Below are 26,542 nucleotides of genomic sequence, written 5' to 3'. Positions count from 1 at the left end.
TTTGGTTGGTTTCTTAAAAAAAAAATACTTCCTTCATTGATCCCATCAACTTAGTCCATTATTCCTTTACACATACCGCACTATAATCCAATTTGAACTATAATAATAATATAATCTTAATTCTTAACAACAAAATTGGTTTTAGTTCGACTTATTAACTAAATAAAATTGGTTTGTTTTCGTTTTAGACAGATTTAATTTGAATTGTAGTTTAAATTCTAAATTATGCTACTATAAGATAACTGTAAATATGCAAACTCAACTGTCTAAAAAATATTTTTGTAGTTCACTCAAAACATAATAAAAATGCAATAAAACATTTAATAGTGAGCGGATGAAAAATAAAATAGGGGACATTTAGTACTCCAAAAAAATTCTCTTTTATTTTTTGGAAACTTCAATTCTTATGTTCATTCGTTATATCGGGTCATAAATGATAAACCCATGTTAATAGATTCATATTTTACGAAACCAAAAAAACTCCACAGATCATAAATTGAACACAGAATTAAATAAAGCAATCATAGTTACATAGCAGCAAATAATCCCCATGAAAAGGATGCTACTACATTTTCACCGTTAGCATTTTCATTTTCATTGGCACAATTGATCTCAAAGCTAATGATGTACCGACAGTGAATCTTATCAAGACCACCAGAGAGAGCACGAAAGCCAACTCCATGTGAGATCTAACGACGACAAGATAGCACGACACGAACGAAAAGATATCACGGAGATCTACAAGCACAATAAGAAGCAGGACAACACAAAACGCGAGGAAGAGACATATAAAGGCAACACACATAGCAAGAGCTACAACAAACGATATGAAAGAACTATGAAGTAGGGCAACCAAGATCAGATCGATACCGGGAATCATCGACAAATAAATTTCTTGAGCTTTCTTGCAGAGAATGTCAATAAAAATGAAAAAAGTAAAAACCATGGTGATTTTTCTTGGTGGAGTGGGAAAGAATGAAGTGAGTTCCACTTATTCCCTTCCCACCATGTCTCCTAACTAGAGAGAATGCAGTCTTCTCCTAAGAAAAGGCCTAACTAGAGATAGAGAGAGAGGAAAGCACTTTTTCTTTCACAAAGATCAACACACAATTGCACCATGAAAATTTAGAGGAAAGAAGGGAAAAAAAGTTATAAATGGCTAATATTGGAAAAAATATGCAAAACTCCAATTACTCTAGCTTTCATGACAGCATGTTTCCCTCTCATGGATGGCTAGTAATCATATAAAATCAGAAGCTGTACATGAATAATATCCCACCTCGGACCTGAGACTGGGGAAAGACGCTCAAATGAATCTGCTGGATGTCCAATCTCCATGAATCCGACAAGGATTCGTTGCACAAGCTCGTTTACCTGAGACTGCAGATGGCAACAAGCATCGTCTACACCTCAGTTCCAGAACTTAAAAGAGAAACAAATGAAACTTAATACTACGTGATTGAGAAGAAGGGAAACGAACAAAGGAAATGGCTAAACATTATCTCGTCTTCTTACTTGAACCAAAATTGCAAAGCATCAGTCAAGTGGAGTGATGGCACTCGAAATACTAGTAAACCAGTTATGAGGGTATGTATATGTGTGATGCCAAACCATGATTCCCGAAGTCTCCGTAGAGAAGCACTCCATTTGGCTCTCATCCTCCACGAGCTGTTCGATGAACGTGGTTGCCTGCAACGGAGTAGATATGTTAACATGATGCTTTAAAAAAAATTAGCATCTTTGAACTCTCAAATTGTTCTACTTTTTCCTTCCTTTCAGCGTCTTTAAGTTCTACAATGTAAGTTACAACATCCCTTAAGCATTCATATCGTGGCTCGTTGTTTCTGTTTCTAGAAGTAGCATAGTGTACAGGTACACGGAAACTCACTTGCAAGTCTTGCTTCACTGTCTCAATCTGCCTGATAGGTTCATTTGTAGGCCGGTGCCATCTCTTTGTATCCCAGATGACGGTGCTATTAAAGGCAAAACCTGACATCTCAGCGTGGAATCTCTGAGATCGTTTCTTCTTGTCATCAACGTGCCACCCTAACACTTGGGAGCTGTTACAAATCGGACCTTCCAGAAGAATTCCGTCTCTGCTTTGCACCAGCTTGGCCGTTGTCCATGTCCCAATCCGACTGCATCAATAAATTGTTCAGTATCATCACGATTGGGATAGGTTACTGATTCACTAGCTCCATGCATCTAAGTTGCTCGAAGAGATGAGTAAGTTCGACATTAAATTGGTTCCCTCTTAGAAAATTCAAGCATGTAATACAGAACGCTTAATAAAAGTGGTTGAGATGGAGGCAGTACCTAATGTTTCTCATATGGTCGAAGAGGGCAGTCGAGTATATGTTATCTTCGTCTGCAAAGTAAGCAATCCCATCAAGACGGTGTGTCTCTATGTGTGAGAGGGCCACATTCCTAAGGGGTGCACTTCTATCTGTTATCTCGGTTGCGTTCTTGATACTGCATACGAGATGTCTGTACATGACTCCGGAGTTCCTCAGCAATTCAGCTGTCTCCATGGATTGAGAATTCATCTCAACAACTATCCAAAGAAGAGGTTGTCGGATCAGTCTCAACCTTTGTGCCAAGCGATCCAGAAAGTAGGCCTGAAGCGGCCTAGCATGTGTAGGAGTGATGATGATCAGAAGCTTATCAAACACCCCATCACGAGACAGATCCAACGACTTATTTAAAAGTGAATAGTCAGGAGGAGGATTTTTCACTTTAACACTCGCCTTCTCTATATCCAATGTAGAGTTCTTTGGCAAAGAAACTTTGCCTACTACCGAAATCTCATTTTTCAACCCAAGCAACTCATCTGAATCAAAAGCTTCTTGCTTAGGCAAGGAATTCGCGGACATACTCACCGGTACAAATGGTGTGAGCCCAGCAACGATACCAACAACAAAGCACAACAAGAAATGTAAATACGCCCTCCGCCAACTCTGCCCCTTCATCCTCGACCTATCAACATCCCTAGAAGCTCGTTGTGAGAAAAGTCCAAGAACGAAGCTCTGTACTTTGTACAACGCATAGTCCAAGGATCCCAACGAGGAAGACAACAAACCCCCTTGTGGAGGGTAGCTCTGACTGTTGGAAGACGACTTGGACAGAGGCGACGCCACTTGACAAGCCTCACCATTAGCTAAACCTCCCGGTCGAGGAACGGGAGACAATGTTCTTCTGATTGAGGCCATCACAAATCCCTACTAAGAGATCCGATTTCCCCAACCCACACAGTTTCTTTCAATTCCTAAACATGACATTCCGTTTTCTCGAATTTCGCCCTAACAAAGACCCCCCTCCACTCAGACAATATGCTTATCATACCAAATGCAGTTTCCCACCTTTGCAAACATGATTATCTGATAAGTAACTGCTGCTATATCAAAGTAGACAATCCTCTCTTCTTCTTTCCCTTTATATCACTTGAAACAAAGATTTGATTTTTATGATTCTGCAACGCAACAGACTCCATTCTGAGACATCATAATCAATCTTCAAAGCTTAAACATACACTAACTTCCTCCACAAACAAATCCCATTAAAAAATTCAAATCACTATTATTTTTAGAATTAGTATTTTCCTTCCAATCACAGATGCAAGCTAGAAACAAAATATGAGCTTTCAAAAACCATAAACGAACATCCACAGCTACAAAGCCAGCAAAAATTCACATCTCAATCCTACCAAAAAACTAATCTTGAAGCTTAGATAATGAAAAAAACAAGGATTTAGCAAGAATCAGTTACCTTAATTTCATCCCGAAATGATGAGAGACTTCAATTTTTGCATCAATTTCAAGAGATGCAAGAGAGTGGGAAAAAGAGGGGAATAAGTGTGTACAACTACAAACCAAATCCAATAGAAAGTGATAAATTCAAACACAAGAGGGCCCAGAATTCTCCTATATTAAATTATTATTACAACCTCAGATCTACAACAAAAAGATGAATTCAACTTTAGGTTGATTCAAGTCATAGAAAAGTTTGCATATAGAAAAGTCATAGGAATAAAGAAAGGTAGTATCTTTGCAAATATGTGGATTGGTATCATTTTCAAGAACAACATATAGAGATTGAATTTCAATGTGTATAATTATGATTTAAAAAATGTTGCAATAATTAAATTAGAGACACCATATTGTTGCATAATTACATCACATGCTTTGAGAGTCTTCAATTTTTTTTAACAGCTTTTTAATGATTTTTAACAAATTTTTAGGACATTGTGTTGTGCATTTATTATACTATGTCGTGAAAAGGAAAATTCATCAAGGTATGGTAGTAGCTATTAATACGAATTTGTGTGTATGCAATGTGTGTTAATTGTTATTAATGTTAAATACTTAAATCCGTGCTGCGACTTCTAAATTCAAATGAGCATTAAGTTTAATCAACCATTTTAATTATGACTAATTACTCTTGAAAACGAGATACTTTCCATTTAATGTACGTTGTGTTGATGTGGTTTTCGGTTTAAATCAAATTTAATTACTACTACATTTTATAGTGCTAATTCAAATATTTCATTATATACAAAAAAAAATTGTTCATTTAATTGATCGTTGCTAAGAGGCCTTTTATAAAATTAATGTAGAAGGCCCTAAATACAAGCCCATATCTTTCCATTTCTGGTGGGAGAGAGGAAATAGTGTTGGAATATTTTAGGAGTACAAATTACACGAAAATGAAAAAATTAAGACTATGTTAGTTAAATTACCTCATGTGTTTAAAACTAACTATAACAAAATTAATTGATATTTGCATGATTAGGTCGAGTTATTCATCACAAATTTAGTCATGTAAACTAAACGTTTGATTAAATCTCATTTTTGTTGTTAGTTTGTTATTCTGGATTAAGATTGCACAACCTAGTCAAGTGATTGGTGCGATTTTGGCATTAAGATTTAAATCTTACTAGTCTCTTCCAAACTATGAATATGTATGTTTAGACTTAAAAATATGTATCCATTATCTATTATGTTCCTCGAGGGTCTATTGTTTCAATTAATATGGTCATTAATTATGGTCTATTGTTGCATAATTAATATTGTTCCTTCATATTTTCTAATCATTTATTCATATGAAGAAACCTTGACAAGTCATAAGTAAGGAATTCAAAAGAGGTCAAGTCAAGTATATAAATTTTTCCTTCCTTGATTGTGTTTCAAGAAATGCAAAAGAATGTAGCGAAAAAAGGTTTGCACATGAAAAATAAATTAAATGAGTTACTGTAAAATGGAACCTGAATATAAAGTAGTAGAAAAAGTTGGCGAATGAAATGTGAATAGAATGAGTAACTATAAAAACTAGTACAAAACAACCAAAAGTAAGACTCTTATAGTCTCATGCATCAAAATACATATTCCACAATAAAATCAAGTAGTAGAAGTGTTAGAATACCTACAAACCCTAGCTTCCTTATAAACAAGCCCCCTTTGGCAAAAATAGCCATCACTAGGGCTACAATGCCTATCTTCCGAACAAACACACAAACCTTCAAGTGCACAACCATCCCCTCTCTCACCCTCTCTCCCAAATAGTATCTCATCCGACCAATCACTCGAAAATATCCCCAAAGGATCCAAACCCTTCCTAGCCTCCAAAAACCTACCAAAATTAGGATATTTCCTCCCAACCCTAACAAACCCCACCTTCCTATTCTTACCCCAATGTGGTCTTGCCAAGTACTTGAAGAACGCCATCTGCTCCACCTCCTCCCACACGTCCCCGTGCAGACGAGGCGTCCCTGCCTCGTCTGCACGGTAATAATTAAAGTCAACCACCACGGAGTCCTCGGGCTGACCTAAATAGGCTTCCGACTTCTTCACGAAGCGCAATAGGAAGCCGTTGTAGATGTCGGCCCCGCAGAAGCTCGCGGGGCCCGCGAGGTCGCGGAGCTTCTTGACGTCACGGACGAAGGCGGCGAATTGGGCGGCCGGGAAGATGGCGGTGGATTCGAAGAAGGAGAGGGCTTTGATCCGCGGGTCCCACGCGCAGGAGGTAGTCTTGTCGGACTCGGGTGAGTAGAGGCACGAGCCGGAGGTCTGCATGCGGCGTTGGTGGCCGACGACGGGGTAGCCGGTGAAGAGTAGGTTGTTGTTTTTTAAACCGTTGGCCATTAGTTTTTTGTAGGCGACGAAGGAGGACGCCAGGATGCATTTGGCATTTGCGTCTTTAGCTTTCTCTGCAGCTTTTTCTGGATTTGTTGCAGAAATGAGAGGTGATTTCATCAGGTATCGATGAAAAAGAAGAAGATGCATCAAGTAGATGAGATTAGGTGGTCTGTTTTTTTTTATTCATTTATTTGAAGTTATATAGAAAACGAACAAATTGAACATTGATTTTTATGAAATTTTTAAAATTAAAATATCAATAACATTTTTTAATTATCAAACTATATTATACTAAAATCAAATAAACAACAAGAAACGTGCATTAAACAAGAATGATGTTGATTATATAATGTGCTCACATACGATATGTAAGCATATCCGATATAAATCATGTGTACATCTAAACATAACTCATTGAGTTAATAGGCCATTCTAACATTTTTCATATACCAAAACGAAATTCTATGGCATGTAAAAAATTATGGAAATAATTAGCCATCTTTTACTAATATTAAGCCTTTGCCAAATCATATTTTGATATAAAAATGTTACTAACACGAATCTAAAATGTAGTTCAACATTGCTACGCAAAATTTCCAATGTAGAGGTATTAAAGTCATAAATAGGTATCATCTCTATATTTTTATTTACGTGACTACAATTTTTTCATGTTACGGTCGTGATGATAACATACCTGATGCTCGAACTGTTTTTGCGATAAGGGCAAAATTTGACTGGAATCCGATAAAATCGTTAACTCCATCACCCGGTGTGCTCATGGGAACCCGGTCATCATAGCGATACACAGCCTTTTGTCGCGATGGGTACCACTGGATGTCTCCGAACTCGTATTTATTGGCATGGTCCATGAATTCGTCTTCAATGCCATCATCGCTAGTGAAATTAAACCTGATGCTTCGTTTGAAAGCCGGTTCCAATGAGAACGTTACCTATCAAATGTATTTTCTGTGAATAAACATAAGGCTAATATATTTTGAGTTTCTATATAAATTGTCTTTCTTGTTTAGAAGTACTAATATATTCCAATATTTTTAATCATTAACGTTACAAAACTTTTTTCTTTTATTTATAAGCACCTAATTAGAGTATAGACTATAATAATGTGGTTTTGAATTTTTGTTAATAGTGTATTCAACTCTCAGATGCGAATTGCCATTACTTACGCGCATTAGTATAGAGAAGGATGAATAACTTTCGAATACAATAATTAAGTAGTTCTATAAATTATGCTAATTAATTAAATTTTGTTGAGGCAGGCCCATACCAAGAGAGAGGCGCTCTGGTCATATTCAGCTCTCAAATATGACGATTTAATGTTTTTTTTTTAGTCAGATTGAGCTCTTCTAGTTGACATGTGCTCCAAAAAATTCAATTAATTAAGCATAGTACTCCCTGCATTTCACATAGTGCAACTATTTTGCTACTTTTTTTTCCTATTTTAGTACGTTCCATATTAAAAAAGTCATTTCTCTTTTAAATAAAAGTCAGCATATTTCTTTTTACTTGTTTTACTCTCTTTTACTTTATTCACTCTTTAGCTCTCTACCCTTTTCATTTTCTATTTTATCTTCATTTGCTTAACTCACTTAACACATATTTTCTTAAATTGCATGTCGAAAAAAACATTTTCTCTACTATGGAATCACAAATTTTCTTAAATCGCATGTCGAAAAGAAACGTCTTCACTACTATGGAACGAGGAGAGTAATTAGTTATCAATTAATAGCAATCATGCTGCCTAATGCACGTAATTATTGCCATTTAATGGCGACAACGCGCATATGAGCACACGATTTTGCCATACTACAATACGGAAACTCAATAATGTAGTACTATAAAATAATTACTCATTTGACTATGAAAACTCAATAATTTATAATAACATAATTATTTCATATGACTATGAATGGATAGTAAGATACTTTTGCATTCATATCATGAGTTGGATATTTAGAGGTCTTATGGTCTATTCTCTAAAAACAAAAATAAGAAATACTATCTTTCTCTCGAGATAGGAGTGGAAGTGTGGAACTCCTTTCATTTTATAGTATTTCGTTTTTTGAATGTTGTAGTAAAATCGTGTTATTTCAAAAGTTTTTTATTTTAGAAAATAGATGGAGTAGAAATGATGGTATATTTTATTTCAATATCAATCTTAATTTGGTGAAAAGTTCAATCCGATTACATAATTTGAAAAATGATATTTCTCCAATCTATACCAAAAAGAGCAATCTTTTAGTTAAAAGAAATTGAAAATTTAGAAAGTGACCTTAGAAATGACTCCAAGCAATCCCAGCGACACTTTGGCCGCACTAAAGAGCTCATCTCCCTCTCTCAAATCCACCACTCTCGCGAATCCCTCCGCCTCCCCCGCCGCCACCACCATCCGAATCCCCACCACGTGGTCGTGCAGCGCGCCGCCGCGCCCCCTCCACGAGCTCCCGTGCGCGCCCGTGCTGATCGCGCCGCCCACGCTCACCCCCTCCCAGTACGGCGCCGCCGCCAGGCTCAGCCCCGCCTCCGCCGCCCGATCGATCACCTCCCTGATCCCGGCGCCGGCGTCCGCCGTCACCGCCGAATTCGCCGGATCGACGGCGATGCTCGAGTTGTACCTCTCCGTGCTTATCAGGATTGTACCCCCGCACGCGAGCTTCGGGATCGTGTGCGAGAATTTGGAGACGGATTTCACCTTCAGCCTCCTCCTGCTGGCGTCGGCCACGGCGGAGAGGAGCTCCGATTCGGTGGTCGGGTAGACGGCGGTGGTGACGTGGCAGGGCTGGCGATCGCCCCAAACGCCGTAGGAATTGGATAAGGTGCAGCCGGTCTGGGTGCATTGGACCGGGTTTTGAGGGGGCATGGCTGAACCGGATGCTAGGAGGAAAATTAGGGTTTGGAAATACAAATTGGGGATTCGCATTTTTTTTGGTGGTTGGAAATTGTTGTAAGGTTTGTATAAATGAGGTATTTTGCCATGGTTTGAAGGGAAGGTTTGGTAACAATATTTATAATGGTTTGGGTTGAATTCAAAGTTAAGTAACCTTGTCGTCTGTCTATCTTTATAAATGCAACATCGAAGTATGTAATGAAAAATCACGTTTTATTGCATTTTACATGTGATTCGCACAAGACTAATTGACATATATTGAGAAGTTGAACACTTATATTTTCCATCCTTACTTTTACCATTTCATGTTTTTTTTAAGCCTTTTTGTTTATAATTCCCAATCATATTGATTCATGAATAAACAAAAAAATTACTACTAAAATTTGATCAAAATGGTGAAAGTTAAATAATTGAGAATAATGAAAAAATATATATTAAAAATAATATAAATTGAGTAAAAACAACATGATAAGAGAAAAACGACACAATTGAGAGATTTTCAATTTGGCCACGAGCTTTCTATCCTTGTCCTCACCTATATAAGTCTTTGCACAAGGCGATACCATCATCATCGTCGTTATATAAAAGTCGAGTTGGGTTGAACTTTGGGCAAAATTTCCAACAAATTAACTTAGATATTTGTCATAAAAGTTTACGTATAATTCTCCTAATATTTTGTTGTTAATGCTATTTTTATTGCTTAAAGAAATGGAGATAAAATGAGAAAGAATCCGATGCACCTAATTCAATGTATCCATATTTGTGTTGTGCATAATTTGTGCACAAATATATCCATGCGACCATGCGTGAATTACATATGTGCATAAGTAAGCATTATTTGTAAGTTTGTAACTGCCAATCCATTAATGTTGATTGGTAATGATTTGTACAGTAACTATTTTTCTGCATTGATGGTGAAAAACTGAAATTCGTAAAACACATTACCGATGTGTATTATTTGCTGTACAATTCAGCCAATGATATTGGAGTACTTTTTTAACATATGAATCCTGGATTCAATTTAAGGTTATGATAGATTCTTAATACTTTTTATCCATAAACATGTATCGTTAGCTAGCTTATATTTTACTGTTTTATTGTCTTCTTCCATTGCATCATGAATTCTTTGTAAAAATTAAAAAAATTAGTATAGTTATTATTGTTTACCAGTAGTAAGTAGTGGAGTAGTATTTTATTATGAGTCTATTGTAAATATTCTTTTTTTATTATTATTATTATTATTATTATTATTATTATTATTATTATTATTATTATTGTTGTTGTTGTTGTTGTTGTTTCTTATTTTTGTGGTGACTCATTATGTATTTCTAAAATTAATTTTGGTATTGATGTATAGATGATAGGTCTAATAGTATTTAATTATGTATAGTTTGCATCGTAATAAGTTGAGTTACTTTTTCTATGATCTAAGTCACAATACAATATACTAAAAATTTTGCCCAATAGTATTTTAATTTTAGTCATTTTTTCGCACAAGTTTTTTTATTTATATAACAAAATTTATTAATTAATTGCTAACAATTTTATATTGTTTTAGTTGATTTCATGATTTATAATTTTTTTACATGTATAACCACAAAAGGGGTGCGTTAAAATGATAACACTCTTAAAATAACATCATACCACTATTCCTAGCCAATCATTTGTACACGTGAACGAATAATAAGTTGTCATGTGGCAATAAAAAAAATGCTCAAGTGCAAAAATCTCGGCTAGCAATATACAACACTGTATACAACAATTTTTTTCGTCCAGCAATATCCAACACGCTATACAGCAATCTATAGATTGTTGTATAGCGTTTATAATATTGCTAGATATGTGGTGTCACGGTGTCACTTTAAGAGGTGTTGTCATTTTAACACAAATCATAACGTCAATTTAATAATTCAATAATTTAATAAGAAAAAATAAAATATTGATAATATTTATGTTATTTAAGTAAAAAAGAAAAGAAAAGAAAATAAGACATCTCGATTATATAAATGATTTAACTAAATATCTAATTAATAGTGTAATCATGATAACTATAGTGATACAGATTTATAATTATAATCGATTTTTAATATTTGTAGAGTATTTTGTATTTAGTAAAACTGATAATTATCAGAAAATATTTTAATTTTATTTATTATTTATGATTATATAACTTTTATGTATTTTTATTTAATGTATATTAATACATTGTTATTTCATATATAGTTAATTTATTTATGTTTTGTTATAGACTAGTAGTAGTAAATAAACATTAAGCTACATAATTGGATTTTTTGCATTGGAGTTGCCATTTACCTCATTTCAGCACAATTTTCATGGAGATGTGATAGCACCCTAGAACGTGTATTTCATTAATTCAATATTTATCAGCACTATATAAAATGTGGGTGGGGCCTTCTCTATTTATTTTGCTGGGACAACTGGAGATGGTGCCAATTCACTCCCAAAGTGGCAGTGGAGAGTGGACCATGTGCATATCATTAAACTCGTACTCCTATATCAACTATATTATGCAACGAAAATAATAACAATTGACATAAAATAAACATTCCAAGAAACCTCTTTTTTTGTCAAACATTTAAATCTCAAGAATTTAGTAGCCCAAGTGTCTAATTCTATTTTTCTACATCCCTATATACATACATGTAAAGCACATGAATTAATCTTAAACAATTAATACTATTCATATTTTATTTTAATTATATACAATTCCGATTTTAAATATGACATTATAAAAATATTAATATGTCATTAAAAAATTAGAATAACATAATTAGAGGAAAACTAAATCACATAATTAAAGAAAAAAATTACTCCATGTGTATAATTAAAAATGAAATGCTTTCATTTTCAGGCTGTCCCATTACAAATGAAACGTTTATTCAATCTTCTCCTTTGCTGAGACCGGACAAATCTCTAGTATTCGCCGTGTAGTACAAAGCTAGGAAGCCGGCGTCAATGGATTGTTTCATTTCCGCATTCATTACTCCTATATTCTCGGCCGGGGGAGTTGAAGATGTGGTCACCACCTTGAACTTCCCCTCGTGCTTCACTGTCTTCTGCCCGATTGGACGGTTTCTACTTGGAAACAATGATTTCATGGAAGAAAGGAACGTGTCGAGTCCACATGCACATATAAATTTGTATTAAGTATATTATTTCATTCATTTATAGTCCAGTTCATATTTGGAAGTAGAGTTTTGTATATGAAACTAACAAAAAAACCAGATACTGTGAGTACTAAACACAAACCAAAACGAATTCGAAGCAAGAGGTCTACTTATAACAACATACATATAATTTTATGCGCGGACTACAAATTATAATCAGCATTCTAACTCGTTCTTCCTGCGAGCCATTCTTTGTCTTTTCCTGCCATCGACAATCCCTAACCGCGACTTTCCTTTCAAACCATTCCTCTTCTTCCTAGGCCTCAAATCTTTTGCGCTTATGGTGAACTCGTTTCCTACTTGAGGAAAGCTGAAGTCTGCAGGATTCCTGTTGAGAGTGCACTCACCAAAGGCTTCATTACTTCTTGCTGTTCGTCTCTCAAGCTCATCCGGTCCGTCCAAGAGAGTGGTTCTTGAGTTTCTGACCTCTTGAGGTACTAAAGAAAATAACGCAATCGAGATATGTATTGTCAAGATAAAAACGAAGAAGTATTGCAGTAGTGAAGGGTCTTATCTTATCTTACTTACCTCTTAAATTAGGTGAAGATCTGAAAGAGCTTTCGCCAGAGGAATAAACGCCATATCTTAACAAAGAACTGCCGTTTTGAGGAAAGTACGACCCGCGAAGGAAGCTGTGGTTCTCCTTTCCATTTAGACGCGGGTGGTGCTTGCAGGAAGACAAGGGCTTATTGACGGAACCAACTTTGTATGAAGGGCCCGATTTAACTCTCTGATCCATCAAGGATAATAACTGCATTGCTGGAATTGTATCGTTCTGGTAAGGATCTGATGATCCTATAATGCTCCCCTCTTTCAGCTCAGCCACATCAGGTACAGCTGTCTTTCCCTTGCCGTCGACAGTCCTTCCTCTGTGACACTTGTCTAAGAATGAATGTCGACTCGGCTGAATGGGGGGATTGCTGAGACGAAAAGGTACATTATCTGTGGCACGGGAATACAGCATATCTTCCCATGTAAGAGGCTTTGGTCCCGCCATTATAGAAGCTGATGTGGGATATTCCGGTTTCCTCAGTTGGCTTGGAGTAGATGAACTCAAGAGTCTAAAGTGACTTTTCTCTGGTTTGCTCGTATCCATCCAGGATTTATTTGGTTGGACACCCATGTTTTCATTTGCCACTTTTAAACCATTTATTCTGCTGGGATGAGGAAAACGGGCCATGCCATCCACAGCAACTGCAGAAGAATATCCTTTCGTTGTATCATTGATTCCCAGCAGATGTCTCCTCGAATATTCAAGTTCTCTTTCATGTTGGTTTCTGGCCAACAGTTCGACTATTTCTATCGGTATGTCATCTGATGGTCCAAGTTCTGCGTTGTTATCCTTGTTTCTCGACTCAGATATTCGCTTGCCTTGTCTAACAGTCTCATAACTGCAGGAGGCAGGGGCATCCTAGAGAAAAAAGTAGCAGAGGAGAAATTAGCCACACCAAAAGAAAACAAATTTTAAACAGAAAATCTTCATTTGAACAATTCTGAGCATGAATTGGCATGCTACTTGGGAATTAACACCATTGATGATTAATAAAGACAGGAAATCTCAAGATAATGAATACGAAACTTCATCTCTTTAGGTACCAAAGTTTTTTGCTGGGGCAAATGCCTTTCCTCGTAAAGAATAGTGGATTGTTGCTCTTCTTCCATAGCATCCTTCTCCGGAAATTCAACATTAAGATCAGGAATGAACCTATGTTCCCTGACAGATGCGTGGTTATCGTGATTACCTACATCATCCACAGAACTATTGAGTGAAAGGCCGAATGCCATGGTTCCTCCGATATTGCAATTACCGAAGATGCTTTTTCTGGGAGGCAATAAAGGGTCGCCATCTGTTCCAACTTCCAGTGTCTTAGCCATGGAAGGAGCACCTCCTAGATTTGTCTCCACAGGAACCACTTGTTCCTGTAAATTTGGAGAGGATATTTTATTTGGCTGGATATACTCTCCCATTTGGGCCATTTCATCCTCTCTACGGATGTTCCTTATCTTTTTGTTGGCATCAATAGATTTAACCTTTTTGGGCTGGACCTGCTGAGTCCTTGGAGAATCCAATCTCATAGAATCAACCACTTTAGTTACGGTATCAGTAATTTCGACTCGCCTAGAATTTTTCTCCGCGTCAAGCACAGGGCCCTTAGTTCTCTTAGCGAAAGCCCTTGGAAAGGTTGCTGCTAGAGGCTCTCTGTCTTCTTCAAGAACGATCTTTCTTTTCCTCCCAGGACATTGAGCAGCTTCTGCAACACCAGCAGGGATGTCTACCTGAAGCTGAGGAACTAAAACTGCTTCCATCTTAGTAGATGCAATCTGCACTCCACCTGATGAGGCAGATCTTGTCCTTGGAATACTGCTAGTTTGATTCCTTTTCTCCACCAATATATCAGCCAAAGATCGTAGCTTTGGCTTTCTCCTATGTGGCAGTACACTGAAAGTACCATCGCTTCCCGATGATGTGTTATCTGGCTCTTCAACTGGGCACGAAGGGTGGTCAGCAAGACATACCATATCTGCACCATACGTGTTAGATACAAAATGATCTTATCATTGCTAGAAAAATAAACAGTGAGCAGTTTCAGATACATTATTATCATTGTTTACCCCTTCTGCAGTTTTAACCAATATTGTAAGGGTATAACAAATACAGCAAAAAAAATTCTCAACACAATGTTGTTAACCATATCTATGGATCTATGGATGCACCATTCAAAAATTTTGCACAAAAAACCAATTTACCTACTTCTGTCACAAATACATGGCTTACCAGTTGCAGTTTATCATATTTATGCATCTCTATGACTCTATAGTTCCCAAACTACACACAAAGCACACCCTTTTAACAAATTTTCCTTGAATTTCACTTAGTCTCCCTTTACCTGTGTTGTCTATCCTGAGTGTGGACAAGCCATCCTTTGCTCCAACATTCTCACAAGAACTTATATTGGAATCACTTTTGGTTGCCACTTCTTCTGTTGTTCTCTTCATTTCAACATTTGGAATGCAGCTCGAACACTGCCACCATCGAAATTCAGGAACAAATAGAGGAGGCAAATATTTCACTGGATCAATGTCTTTGCCTTGAGAAGCAAACGGAAAACATGTCTTCCAATCCTTTTTTCTCATCCCAGCAACAAAACCACTGCATTAACATTGGAGAAATGAATATATAGTCGTAATAAAATGAATCAGCATGTGTAATCAATAATATATCATTTCTATCAGACCTCTAGTTTTTTGTATCATCATCCAATATTCTATCAGATCATACCTTAGCAATAAACAAAAGGGAATATGGCAATATCTAAAGAAGAAGATGGAAGGTAAGAAAATAACGACTGCTAAAACATTGACTTTTAGTTTTTCTAACTACTAAACCCAGCATTGATATATAAAAAGATCGGTTATTGTGCAAACTGGTTCAAATATACATTCACTTCCGGTTTGAAACATGCTTGCCATTACACTTCACATAGTTGGAAGCACTCAATATCCCACTCGATTCTACCTAGATGAAACATCTCTAGGGCCCGTCGCACCTACAATATGCACTGTGCAGAAAAAGATATATATCAAATTAATCAGCTTGTACTCACCGTATAGAAAAATGCTCATGTTCTGGTGGCTCGATCGCTTCCATGGAACTACTAATGTCAATAGCTATTGAGCTAATCTGAACAAATGATCCTACTTTCGATGTAGAATCTGCAAAACCACTGTTCCCTGGACTTTCTCCCAATACAACAATATCCATTTCAATAACATAAACCTAAGAAGCGGTTAATAAATGAAGTTATTAGTACATAGACACAAAAATTAGTGCATAAAATCATGGTATGAAATGCCTGTAACCTAAGAGTTTAAAGATAAAGACACAAGCAGTTACAGTCATTAACAGAATAAATTAATAGACAAGCGATTAGCAAAAGTGAAAGAAGTATCCATCAATTGCAAAGTGTGAATTTATGAGTCTTGCTTGTACTCTATTACACAACAGTTGAAACCCTAATTAAGAATCCCAGCAAAGGACAAGCTTTATCCCATCAAAAACCCTACAGATGCCATCATGCAATAGAGATAAACGAACCAAAAAGAAAGCAAAATGAGACAGCCCATAAAAGACCAATTTCAATTTTAGGGTTTTCCTGTTGGAGAAATTCAACTTTCAACATTGATTGAGGTCGGAAAATTCAACTAGGACCAACAATTAACTCAAAAACCCATACAGCTCAGCAATCACAACTGTGAGAAACGGAAATGTGAATCATGATTTTATGTGTTACTAATTTGCTTAACTAAAATTAGGGTTTTATTGAGTCATAAAAGCTGCGATTATTGACTTATTTCATTACACCAACTTCACCAATGAAAAAAACAGTAAAGAATAAGCAATAAAAAAAGTAGCTCAAAATAATGAGAACGTGATAAGAAATACACACCAAAAAAAAAGGACAGCAAAAATAAATAGATAACCAATGGTAAAATTTGAAACCCACTGATAAATAGATATGGATATATCAGGTAAAAATCAGCTAAAACCTAGTAAATTTTCAATAGGCGAATAATAAAAAAGAAAAAAAACAATAAATCGGAAAAAATAAAAACGTCAATGATACTGGAAAAAGAAGAGGAAGAAAATAGGCACCTTTTCCTCGGATCGCGAAATCAGATGAAAATCCGAGATTAGATAAATTTCTCCACAAATCACTCCGAAACAATCGGCTTCCTCTCCGAATTAGAACAATCTCCACCGTTTCCTCGAAGCGATTCCGCAGCTGCGCCGGAGAAATTGGCGCCGGAAACCGCCGCGTGCCCTAGCGAATTAGGTCTGAAATCGGAAAGCGAAAGAGAGGAGAAATGTTTTAGAGAGAGAAACATGAAAATGAAGAGAGAGGAGCTGAGTTTCTCTTTTTCTCTTTAGGTACAGATTTTTTGGCGTCTATACATACAAACCCATGTGTTTGTATACAGAGAAATCTCCAGCCAATCAAACAGCGCCAGCGCGACATGGAGGTGCGATGTTTATCACTACCCACGATGAAACCCTAGTCAAACGAGAGTCCAGCCGTGACGCGCACGCGCAGATCCGCGCGGTGGTTGAACGGTCGCTGTCTTGTCAAAACATGGTCCACGCACTTACCTCGAATCTCATTTGTGCGTGGGTTTCACGAAAGGAGAGTGAGAGTGGGCTGGGATTTGGGTTGCGAAGAAAAAGAGAACCCTAAATTTTGTGGTAATTAAGAAGGAAGGTATCAAAAAAAAGGAAAAGAAATTTAAAGATTTTGAATAATCATATCATATTCTTTATCAATGTAGGTAGGTGGGAATAAAATGTGCTAGGGTTTCATTTTCTTTTTTTAAGCTGTATTGGCCATTTTATTACATTAGTAAAGTTTGTTGTTGCATGGCATATAAGTCATGTCATGTGAGAATATCACTTTCGAGTTGATTGCATTTTATGCGTTCAAATATTGTAAAATATAAATTTTTGAGTATATAGTCCCTTAGTCTTACATGAAAATAATGTCTTACTTTATCATTTTGGGATAGCTGGAATTTAAAATCTCTTTTATTTTTTTTCTATTTTAGCTAAGTAGACCTCTCATTCAATTAAATCTTCACAGTTACATCCTATTATAAAATCAATATATAAAAATAATACAAACATTTTGATAACTATTTCCCCATTTATTTTCACAAAGTAATAATATTTAAAAACTGAGTCGAACCAAAATAAGACTATAAATGGTGGATGAAGAGAGTATAATGGTGTTAAATTTTTTTTACTCCATATACATATTAATGCAACATTTGATTGGACATTTATAGTATGATATCTGACCAACTTGTATTATATGAATTTCTATATATTGAACTTTAAATTCTCGATATTCACATTTGCCAAGTAATTAATGTTCAAAACCTAAAAAGTAAGAATATCATGCTGTTTTTCAAGTAATTTTAATTATAAGAGCACATAGTGACTCTAATCAAATATGGTAGGACACTTCATTCTCGGTACTATACATTGAGATAGATACGTAGGTTTCTTTCACTATAGTAAATTAATTAATGTCATGACTCATGATTAGGACCATATATATAATGTATAAATATTTTATAAAAGATGAACTGACACGAAGTCTTGATTATTGTTGACAGTTTGAAACAATTAAGGAGGATATGGGTACTTTAAATGTGTCATAGGCTGTCACATACAATTAGTAATTTAAAGATTAAATTTTTAGTAATAAAAATGAAAGAATCGGTTCTTATGATATGTCTCAATCACGACCAAATGTCAAGAAAAAACCCTACCTCATGTCTGTACCCAATTATTTATCTGAGCAAAAACAGAAAGAAGAAAAACCACACTCCTATTATTTTCATTATTATTTGGTAGTACTATATTGCATATGCATATATATTTAAATAATGTATCATCATTGAGCATTTCTCGAAATAAATGTTGGAATAATTATTAATTAGTATAATTAGTTTCGATAAACTTAACTTAATATACTGTGTACAACCGAATAAAAAAGGTCTTTATTTTGTCGAAGTGATAATTAATAATCACGATAAACGCATTCATGAGATTATGTTGTATGGTAGTTGTAATCATGTTTGGTATGTTTATAAATTTGTGTTAGTTAATCTTGTTTAGTGGTAGTACATTATGAACAACTTATTTAGCAATAGTATTTCATTTAAAATTAATCAAAATAGATAAGAAATTTCATAATATACTAAGCAGTTGTTCCTATTAGTGCTATATTAATTATCTATGAAATTATCGGACGGGGACCAGTAAAAATGTTGTAGTTTAAGTAACGTGGATTATTAGCGAGAATTATGTATTCTACTATTATTGACATACATTATTCGAATTGAATGTAATTCGTAATTGGAATTGAATGTAATTCGTAATTGGACATACCGTGTCCGGTCGGAGAAATTTTGAAATGAAAACTAACAAATCATGTTCTTGCAACTGATGCATATATATAAGCAGTGATATGTCGCTAACTTTCTTAAATTGATAACTCTGCTAATTTATCAACGGAATGTATATAAAAAATATCAACACGATCATATTGAAATGTTAACATAAATTTAGTTGATATTTTATTACACTGTGTTGACATTGAAATTTAACATGTGAATGTGTTGACATTTTTAATACATTGTGTTGATGAGTAGTTAGCAAGCTAGCAATTTAAGAAAAGTTAGCATTATAACGCACCAGTATATACACATTTGATTTAATTATTTTTTTTTATTTGTTAGTCAGTTCATACATGTCATATGTGTGTTCTTGGTCGCAAGTGTTGATCGAATATTAAAAATGTAAAAGTAAATGTTACTCCCTCCGTTCCATAAGAATATGTGTTATTTTCTTTTTAGCTCATTCCATATAAATATGCACTTTCTAATTTTTAAAAGCCTTTTCTCTCTAATGAGGTGGGACATATTCTTTACTAACAATGCTTTAATTACTTTTTCTCTCTGTCCCTCTCTTATTTTACCCATTTTATATTAAACACGTGTCGAATTCAAAGTGTATATTTTTTGGTGACGGAGAAAGTATTAATAAAATACTCCTATTATATTATCCTGTGCCCGTATTTATGGCTCGTTTCTTTTAGAAGAATTAGATTAGATAGAAAAGTTTATGGCCCACATGTTTAGGGTACTTTTGTAAGGTATAATTAATTCTTGTTAATTAAATAAAATTATAGTAGGAAAAATTTTGAATTTAGGGTGGGTTTAATGTAAATGACATGTTTAAACATGTCAATGTCATTTGCGTTTTCATATTTTGAATTATTTGTGCTTATTTGAAAATTTCTGTATTGGCGTGATTAAATACGCCAGGGCCATTTTCATTTTTCTTATTTATAAAATGCAAAAGATGTTCCCGTTTTAGGGAACCATTTTACTAACTCACCCCAAATTCAAAATTTTCAAAATTATAGTGGAAGTTTATCATGTACTGTAAATCGTTAGTCATGAGCAAAGCTCATATTTAATTCATGCATGTATAAAGCTTCATTCTTTTCTGTTTGATGTATACATTTTGGTTTTGAAAGCTAAAAATTATTAATGAAATTAATCATTAATTTAATTACAAGGTACATAAAAACAAATGTGGCATTTATTCTTTTTATCTACATAACTTTATATAAATTAATTGATACTAATTTATGGTTCAAATTGACATAGATCAGACAAATACTATTGGACTTGGATAATGTATCACAATGATTTCGTGAAGTAAAACTATTGAAAAAAAATCATATTGCTATCATACTAAATTGGGAGTAGTATATTTTTCATATTTCAAACATAAACATAGGACTATAAACATAACTAAACTAATAAAATGATTATTTTATCCTCAGTTCAAACTTTCGAATCGAAATCTGTTCAATCTATTTCTGTATAAATTGTCCAAAACAAGAGGTTTAATATTCTACTAGTAATATTGATGTCTTAACAACAAATCTATGTGACCAAATTTTGTACAACCAAAATCTAGTTTATTTGACTAAAAATAGATTTATTTATGCATTTAATTAAAATATTTAGATGCATATATAATACATGAAAAGTGCATAATATTGTGGTCATATATTTATAATTTTTTTTATTTTTTTAGAACCATAAATATAATTAGTGCATACTTTAATTCAAATATTAAAAACAATAGAAAGAAAATTCAAATATAAATATAAAAAATGAGATTAAAGGCTAATAAGTCTTTTTAATTTATTCACTTACTATATTTATAATTTTAATATATAACTAATCCAACAAATTATTAATATAACCTTATTTTGATTGTACAAAATTTAGTTGTTTATCATTACTCATGTTAGAGATGTGGGAGTAATAATTATTTGAAAAATTGAGGCTACATTTCAAAATGAAAATCCTGTCACAAAAAGACAAAGTGGGCCTAAATGACCCAGCATGCGTCACAATGAAACAACGCTGCCAATGAAAATGTCCCACGTGTCAGAGTGCGCGCCAAAATTCCGGTTCCATTCCCTCCGTTTCCAAGTAATTAATTCTCTTTTATCAAAGAATCCATCAACGCGATTTATTCAATTAAATGTGTAGTAATCACGGAATTGGATAGAAAGTCAGAGGAGAAGAGGATTGTGAATTTCAGCCCTCAATCCGAACCCTACCCCTTCATCTTTTCCATAAATTGCAAATCATAATTCCGCCTCCAACATTGCTGGAAGGCTTCGTGTTTATGTGTTTGTTGATTTTGGATCAGCCTTTGGTTTAGTGCTTCACCTGAATTACCCATTCCTATTTACAATGCTATCCATATTCGTTGCTTGTTGTGGCAGAGACAAAACAATTGAATGCGATTTAGCAATTCTAGCCATAATTATTAGATAAACTTTGAATAAATCTTTTATCCTTGATTAGCTCCCTCAAATCACTTGTAAGTATATGTATCTAACCTCTGAACTTAGCTGCCTGAAAATGTATGGTAATGTGTAGTAATATAATATAACTGCATCAATTGCTACGATAACGATACAAAAGAAAACGAGTAGAGAAAACCTGATGCCTTTTACGATTCGGTATGCAAATGATTCTATGATGTCTGTGGACTCTTTTTAAATTCAACTATAGCTCTGCTTATAGCAGTTAGTCGTCTTGATGAATGTATCGGTCTTGTTTTACCTATTCCTTCTTCTCTTTCCCTCTGTTACCTGTGGTTTTCCTGTCTTGAACCTAACAGCTGTCACATCTTCAATTGACTTCCAAATATATATATTTTCGCAGAATGATTTGTAAATTTTAGATGGAGAAAAATAGGGAATGATATTGTAAAAGAAGTGAGTGTCTTGACAAGTATTGTGATTGCTTCCAGGTAAATATTTCTTGCTCCGACAAACGTAAAGGCATAGACAGCAAAAACTTGGAAGGATGTGAAGATTCAAGAGAGGAAAGCTCATCTTTATCACCATTCAGCAGATTCATCAGCAAGCCATCAATGGAGCTACTGGAAGTCCAAGAAACAAGTGTAGAAATCAGCACATTGACATCTAGTAGACAATTTTAAGATCATCTCATCAATTTCCTTTTCCATATAGGTGGTTGAACCATTCGAAGCCTCATGTTATACGTCATAAACCTGACCACCCTGCCAAATTAGGACTTTGTAAATCCTCGGTGAATTTCGATCCTTGTGGTTGTGTATTTCCTTTAAGTGGCATCCTCCAATTACATCATGTGAAGGAATTGTGCAAACTCTTGGTTGAAGTTTCAACAGAAGCAGAGTGTTCCAGGTAGGTTTCACCGCCTCAGAGTTTGTGAACTGTGCAGTTCCAAATTGTTGATAATTTTGGAAACAGTGACGAGAGCATCTGCAACTTAATTGTTAGTTCAGAGCGCGCATATTTGTTGATTGCTTTGATGGACTAGCTACGGTGACTATTAAGAACCATGTTCTTGTGTATTCTGTAACTTAAAACTTGACAGTCCGGGTTTTGTATTGACCTCCTCGGAAGAAAAGAGAATGATGGATGGTGGCATTGATGTGAATTGGGCTGCAACTTTGGTTAGGGAAAGCCAACAGAAGGCTGTGGAACTTCCGGGAAAGTAGGATGTAAAGATAGGGCATCACTTTGTGAATCTGATGGCTATGATATTCAAAATGGAAGACCATGTGTGACAAACGAGATGCAACGTAAACGTTTATGGTGGCTGCTATGGCTCCATCCAGTCACACACTCACATTATACCGAAAATTCAATATACTCGGTATTTTTACGATACAATATTTTTCCTCATCCTTGCTTAAAACCGATGAAAATGGTATAAACTCTCTCTTCATGTTGTTGGGAATCCAGGCTGGCCTCTCATGTGCAGGGAGAAGGATCAAACACTACAATGTTTCGGTATTATTGTAAATAAATACTACTATTTGATTTGTATTTTAAGTTTTGGTGATGTAATTTATACGTGTATATTATATGGAGTATGTCTTATTTTGGAACAAAATTCAGTTGGCAAATTGGAGTCTAGGACATGCATGGGTAAATTTTATGTATATTTAAAAATTAAATACTCATTCTTTTCCCATGTTTTTCCAAGAAGTGACACTTCACCTACTAGTCTATAACGTTAATAATGAAACTCAAGTGTTCTGCGATTGTTTTTTCTTCAATCAAACAACTAATTTTTGTTTGTATTCACAAAACATGATTAAATATAAGTACATAATGTTCTCTGGTCTCGCTGTTGTTCTACCTGCTACACAGTATCTTACTTAACAACAATATTAAATTTAAATTGCATGTTACAAGTTTGATTAAAATCAAATCTAAATAATTTGTAAGAAAAGTTAAAATTGTGAGTAGTATTAACAGAAGTGAGGTTTTCGCTCTTATCCGTAATAATAATGGCGGTTGCTGTGTGGCACGTGCCGAACTTCATCTCTCACGTGCGAGCCAATTCAGTCTCAACTTCCTGCTATTATAAACCCAACTGCTACGCCAACTTACCACGCCACGCAATTGCTACTCGATTCAACTCCGCTGACCGGAAAATGGACCATTCATCCTCCTCCGCCGCCGAGATGCGCTCCGACTTCCTGCAGCTCCTCCGCAGTCGCCGGACTGCCGAAGGTCGTTTCTCACTCACTTCACTCTCTGTGTGTTGATGTGATTTCGTTGAATTGCGGTTTTTTTGAGATGATTCTCGATTGATTTTAGTCTCGGATGTGAACTAGAGTTGAAGCGGATGTTACAGTAATGTTGCTTGTTTAGCATCGCCTCCTCATTTCGATTATACATTCTTCTGCAATTTGCACGGATTTTGAAGAAATTTATGAATTTCTGGATTTTTTTTTGCTATAATATGTGGAGATCCTGGTTATGAATCTGTTATTCGTCTTAAACACATTCAGTTTATGACGAATTATTGCTTGTTGCAAAATCGGTCACAATCGTCGAAGCATTCCACTAAAATTCAGCAAAATTGTGCAGTTCCTCTTTCTGTTGAATCTGCGCAGCCTGTAAAAGAACCACTATTTCAGGAAACTCCGACGCCAACCTACAGTGAGGTCGAAATTACTTTTCATATCACTTGATGGACTAATAAGCAGAATCTGTCTCACAAATGTTCTTATGGTGAATCATCAGGCTATGGAGTCTTGTCCAAAGAAAGAGATTCCGAATTTCAAGGAATTGCTTCAAGAGGAAAATTTTTACCTAACTACTGAGGTGGAGTACTATGATTTTTGTGATTTCTGTGTGGTTTTTGTGAGTGTTTATGTATGTGTCTTGGTGGTTAGCTGAACATCTAGGAACGGGGAAAATGGTTGTGGTGGTGTGCTCATGTTCGATCTATCTGCCTGCGCGATAAAGTGCCAGTTATATATTGAGCTTACTTAGGTGTCTATATACATTGGTTGATAAACCTGTCGAATTCTAAATGAATTTGTGACTAGGCAGGGGAGCAAGGACGCCTGCCAGTACTGCTATTGAAGCTGAAAGAGGATACTCCGGAGAGAAGGCCGGCAGTGGTTTTCCTGCATAGCACGCATAAAAACAAAGAGTGGTTGAGGCCATTACTTGAGGTATAAGGTGCATAGAGATGATGAGGGATTAACTGGTGTTTGGTTTAGCAGATTGATCCATAGCATGTTCTTTTTTATATCTTCAGGCATATGCTTCAAGAAATTATGTTGCTATAGCCATTGATTCGCGTTATCACGGAGAGCGTGCTAAAAACTTGACAACCTACCAAGATGTATGCCTCCTAAGTTCCTAGTCTTTATTGGTAAAATCAATATAACTGCACAAAATATGAGTTGGATTATCGTTTGTTGCAATGTATGTAGGCTCTAGTATCATCGTGGAAACATGGAGATACGATGCCTTTCATTTTCGATACGGTACTGTTCCGCCCTGTTTCTGTAACCAAATAATTTAAGAAATCGGTTCTTTTTCCCCTTAGTTTGATATTCTTGCTTGTAATCAATACATCAGGTATGGGACTTGATAAAATTGGCAGATCATCTTGTAGAAAGGCCAGATATCGATCCTTCTAGGATAGGAATTACTGGTGAATCACTGGGAGGTAAGTTACTGCAAAGATGGTACTAGTACGTATGAAAATCTTATTCCGTTTATACACCTTTTCAGTAAGATCTCCATCGTTCAGGAATGCACGCATGGTTTGGTGCAGCCGCTGATACTCGTTATTCAGTAGTTGCCCCAATAATTGGAGTTCAGGTAGATGTTCCTGATACGAATCTGACTAAGTAAACTAGTATACACAGTCTCAATACTTTCAATATTTTAGGGGTTCCGGTGGGCGATTGAGCATGACATGTGGCAAGCTCGAGTTGACAGCCTTAAGCGCGTATTTGAAGGTTCGTGACTCTATATAAGAACCGTGTCTGCATTTCATTGATTCCTGCAGTATATATCTTGACTCCTAAACCTAAGGATGATTCTTTTTCTGTTGTTGGTTTCCAGAGGCAAGAGTCGACTTGGGAAAAAGTGCAATCGACAGAGAAGTGGTAGAGAAGGTGAGGTTTGGTCTTGGCTCTGTTGTTCCAACAGAAGCTGCTGCATTTTAGGTTAATAAGAAGTCTGTGAACAGGTTTGGGACAGTATAGCTCCTGGATTGGCATCCCGTTTTGACGCACCTTACACCATTCCTGCGATTGCTCTTCGTCCTCTGTTGATCTTGAACGGTACAATAGTTGTCTGTGTAAGATTTTTTCATGAAACCATACCCTTTTTGTCTGAAAGTGGCAACCATGATTTGTTTAGGTGAGAAGGATCCACGTTGCCCCTTTGCTGGACTGGAGCTTCCAGAATCGAGAGTTAGAAAGGCATATGAAGAGGCCAATTCTGCTGAAAAGTTTAAGGTATTTGTTTAATCTCTCTCTCTCTCTCTCTCTCACACACACACAGTTCAGCTTTCATATCTCTATCTATGATGGGTATTGCAGTTGGTAGCTGAACCAGGGATTGGGCATCAGATGACATCTTTGATGGTGAAACAAGCCAGTGAATGGTTTGATCAATACTTGAATCCATGAGGGCAGCATCTGTTCGAAATCTGAGTGCTACTGTATAAACTGTGTTTAGCCTGCAAACTGCGTCGTTTGCATGGAATAAACACATCCATTCTGTACTTGTACGTCTGTTTTCACTATTTTCAATTGTTATGGTTTCCCATTGCTTAATTTCTGAATAAGGAAAGCTTTCTTAGCTCATACGGCAGTGATTCATTCATCACACATCAGCCATGAAAGGGAAATT

At 35.6% G+C, this 26,542-nt stretch overlaps 4 protein-coding genes across 9 annotated transcripts; 1 reads left to right on the top strand and 3 right to left on the bottom strand.

Moving 5' to 3' along the window:
- Window positions 1-492: 492 nt before the first annotated feature.
- Window positions 493-4,013, bottom strand: LOC125215412 (probable beta-1,4-xylosyltransferase IRX9H). Of its 5 annotated transcripts, none has more exons than XR_007175258.1 (6): window positions 3,766-4,012; window positions 2,317-3,469; window positions 1,889-2,138; window positions 1,516-1,689; window positions 1,280-1,380; window positions 493-738 (listed from the first exon to the last, which is right to left on the bottom strand). XR_007175258.1 is itself a non-coding variant. In XM_048116819.1 (5 exons), exons 2-4 carry the CDS (start codon window positions 3,207-3,209, stop codon window positions 1,537-1,539), a joined length of 1,296 nt encoding a protein of 431 aa, XP_047972776.1. In that variant the 5' UTR covers window positions 3,210-3,469; window positions 3,766-4,013; the 3' UTR covers window positions 493-1,422; window positions 1,516-1,536. The 5 variants fall into 5 exon arrangements, 3 of the variants coding, with proteins under 3 accessions (XP_047972776.1, XP_047972777.1, XP_047972775.1); XR_007175259.1 differs by having other exon boundaries at window positions 493-689; XM_048116819.1 differs by having other exon boundaries at window positions 493-1,422; window positions 3,766-4,013.
- A 1,271-nt stretch (window positions 4,014-5,284) lies between these two features.
- LOC125210684 (L-gulonolactone oxidase 3) lies at window positions 5,285-9,210 on the bottom strand. Its single transcript, XM_048110247.1, has 3 exons — window positions 8,422-9,210; window positions 6,826-7,081; window positions 5,285-6,214 (listed from the first exon to the last, which is right to left on the bottom strand). Exons 1-3 carry the CDS (start codon window positions 9,067-9,069, stop codon window positions 5,394-5,396), a joined length of 1,725 nt encoding a protein of 574 aa, XP_047966204.1. The 5' UTR covers window positions 9,070-9,210; the 3' UTR covers window positions 5,285-5,393.
- Window positions 9,211-12,237: 3,027 nt separating this feature from the next.
- Window positions 12,238-17,135, bottom strand: LOC125215948. 2 transcript variants are annotated; one of them, XM_048117534.1, is made up of 6 exons: window positions 16,879-17,135; window positions 15,830-16,002; window positions 15,113-15,375; window positions 13,821-14,746; window positions 12,753-13,635; window positions 12,238-12,661 (listed from the first exon to the last, which is right to left on the bottom strand). In XM_048117534.1, exons 2-6 carry the CDS (start codon window positions 15,985-15,987, stop codon window positions 12,381-12,383), a joined length of 2,511 nt encoding a protein of 836 aa, XP_047973491.1. In that variant the 5' UTR covers window positions 15,988-16,002; window positions 16,879-17,135; the 3' UTR covers window positions 12,238-12,380. The 2 variants fall into 2 exon arrangements, with proteins under 2 accessions (XP_047973491.1, XP_047973493.1); XM_048117536.1 differs by having other exon boundaries at window positions 15,830-15,961.
- Window positions 17,136-23,649: 6,514 nt separating this feature from the next.
- LOC125215070 (putative esterase YitV) lies at window positions 23,650-26,496 on the top strand. The gene is made up of 13 exons (XM_048116378.1): window positions 23,650-23,890; window positions 24,251-24,327; window positions 24,407-24,487; window positions 24,715-24,843; window positions 24,930-25,016; window positions 25,108-25,161; window positions 25,256-25,346; window positions 25,431-25,501; window positions 25,572-25,641; window positions 25,748-25,800; window positions 25,875-25,968; window positions 26,048-26,145; window positions 26,230-26,496. Exons 1-13 carry the CDS (start codon window positions 23,665-23,667, stop codon window positions 26,317-26,319), a joined length of 1,221 nt encoding a protein of 406 aa, XP_047972335.1. The 5' UTR covers window positions 23,650-23,664; the 3' UTR covers window positions 26,320-26,496.
- Window positions 26,497-26,542: the final 46 nt, after the last annotated feature.

Source organism: Salvia hispanica, chromosome 3, assembly GCF_023119035.1.
Source record: "Salvia hispanica cultivar TCC Black 2014 chromosome 3, UniMelb_Shisp_WGS_1.0, whole genome shotgun sequence".
Taxonomy (NCBI): domain Eukaryota; kingdom Viridiplantae; phylum Streptophyta; class Magnoliopsida; order Lamiales; family Lamiaceae; genus Salvia; species Salvia hispanica.
The sequence above is the reverse complement of the archived record's forward strand: the minus strand, read 5'-3'. Positions and strand labels throughout refer to the sequence as shown.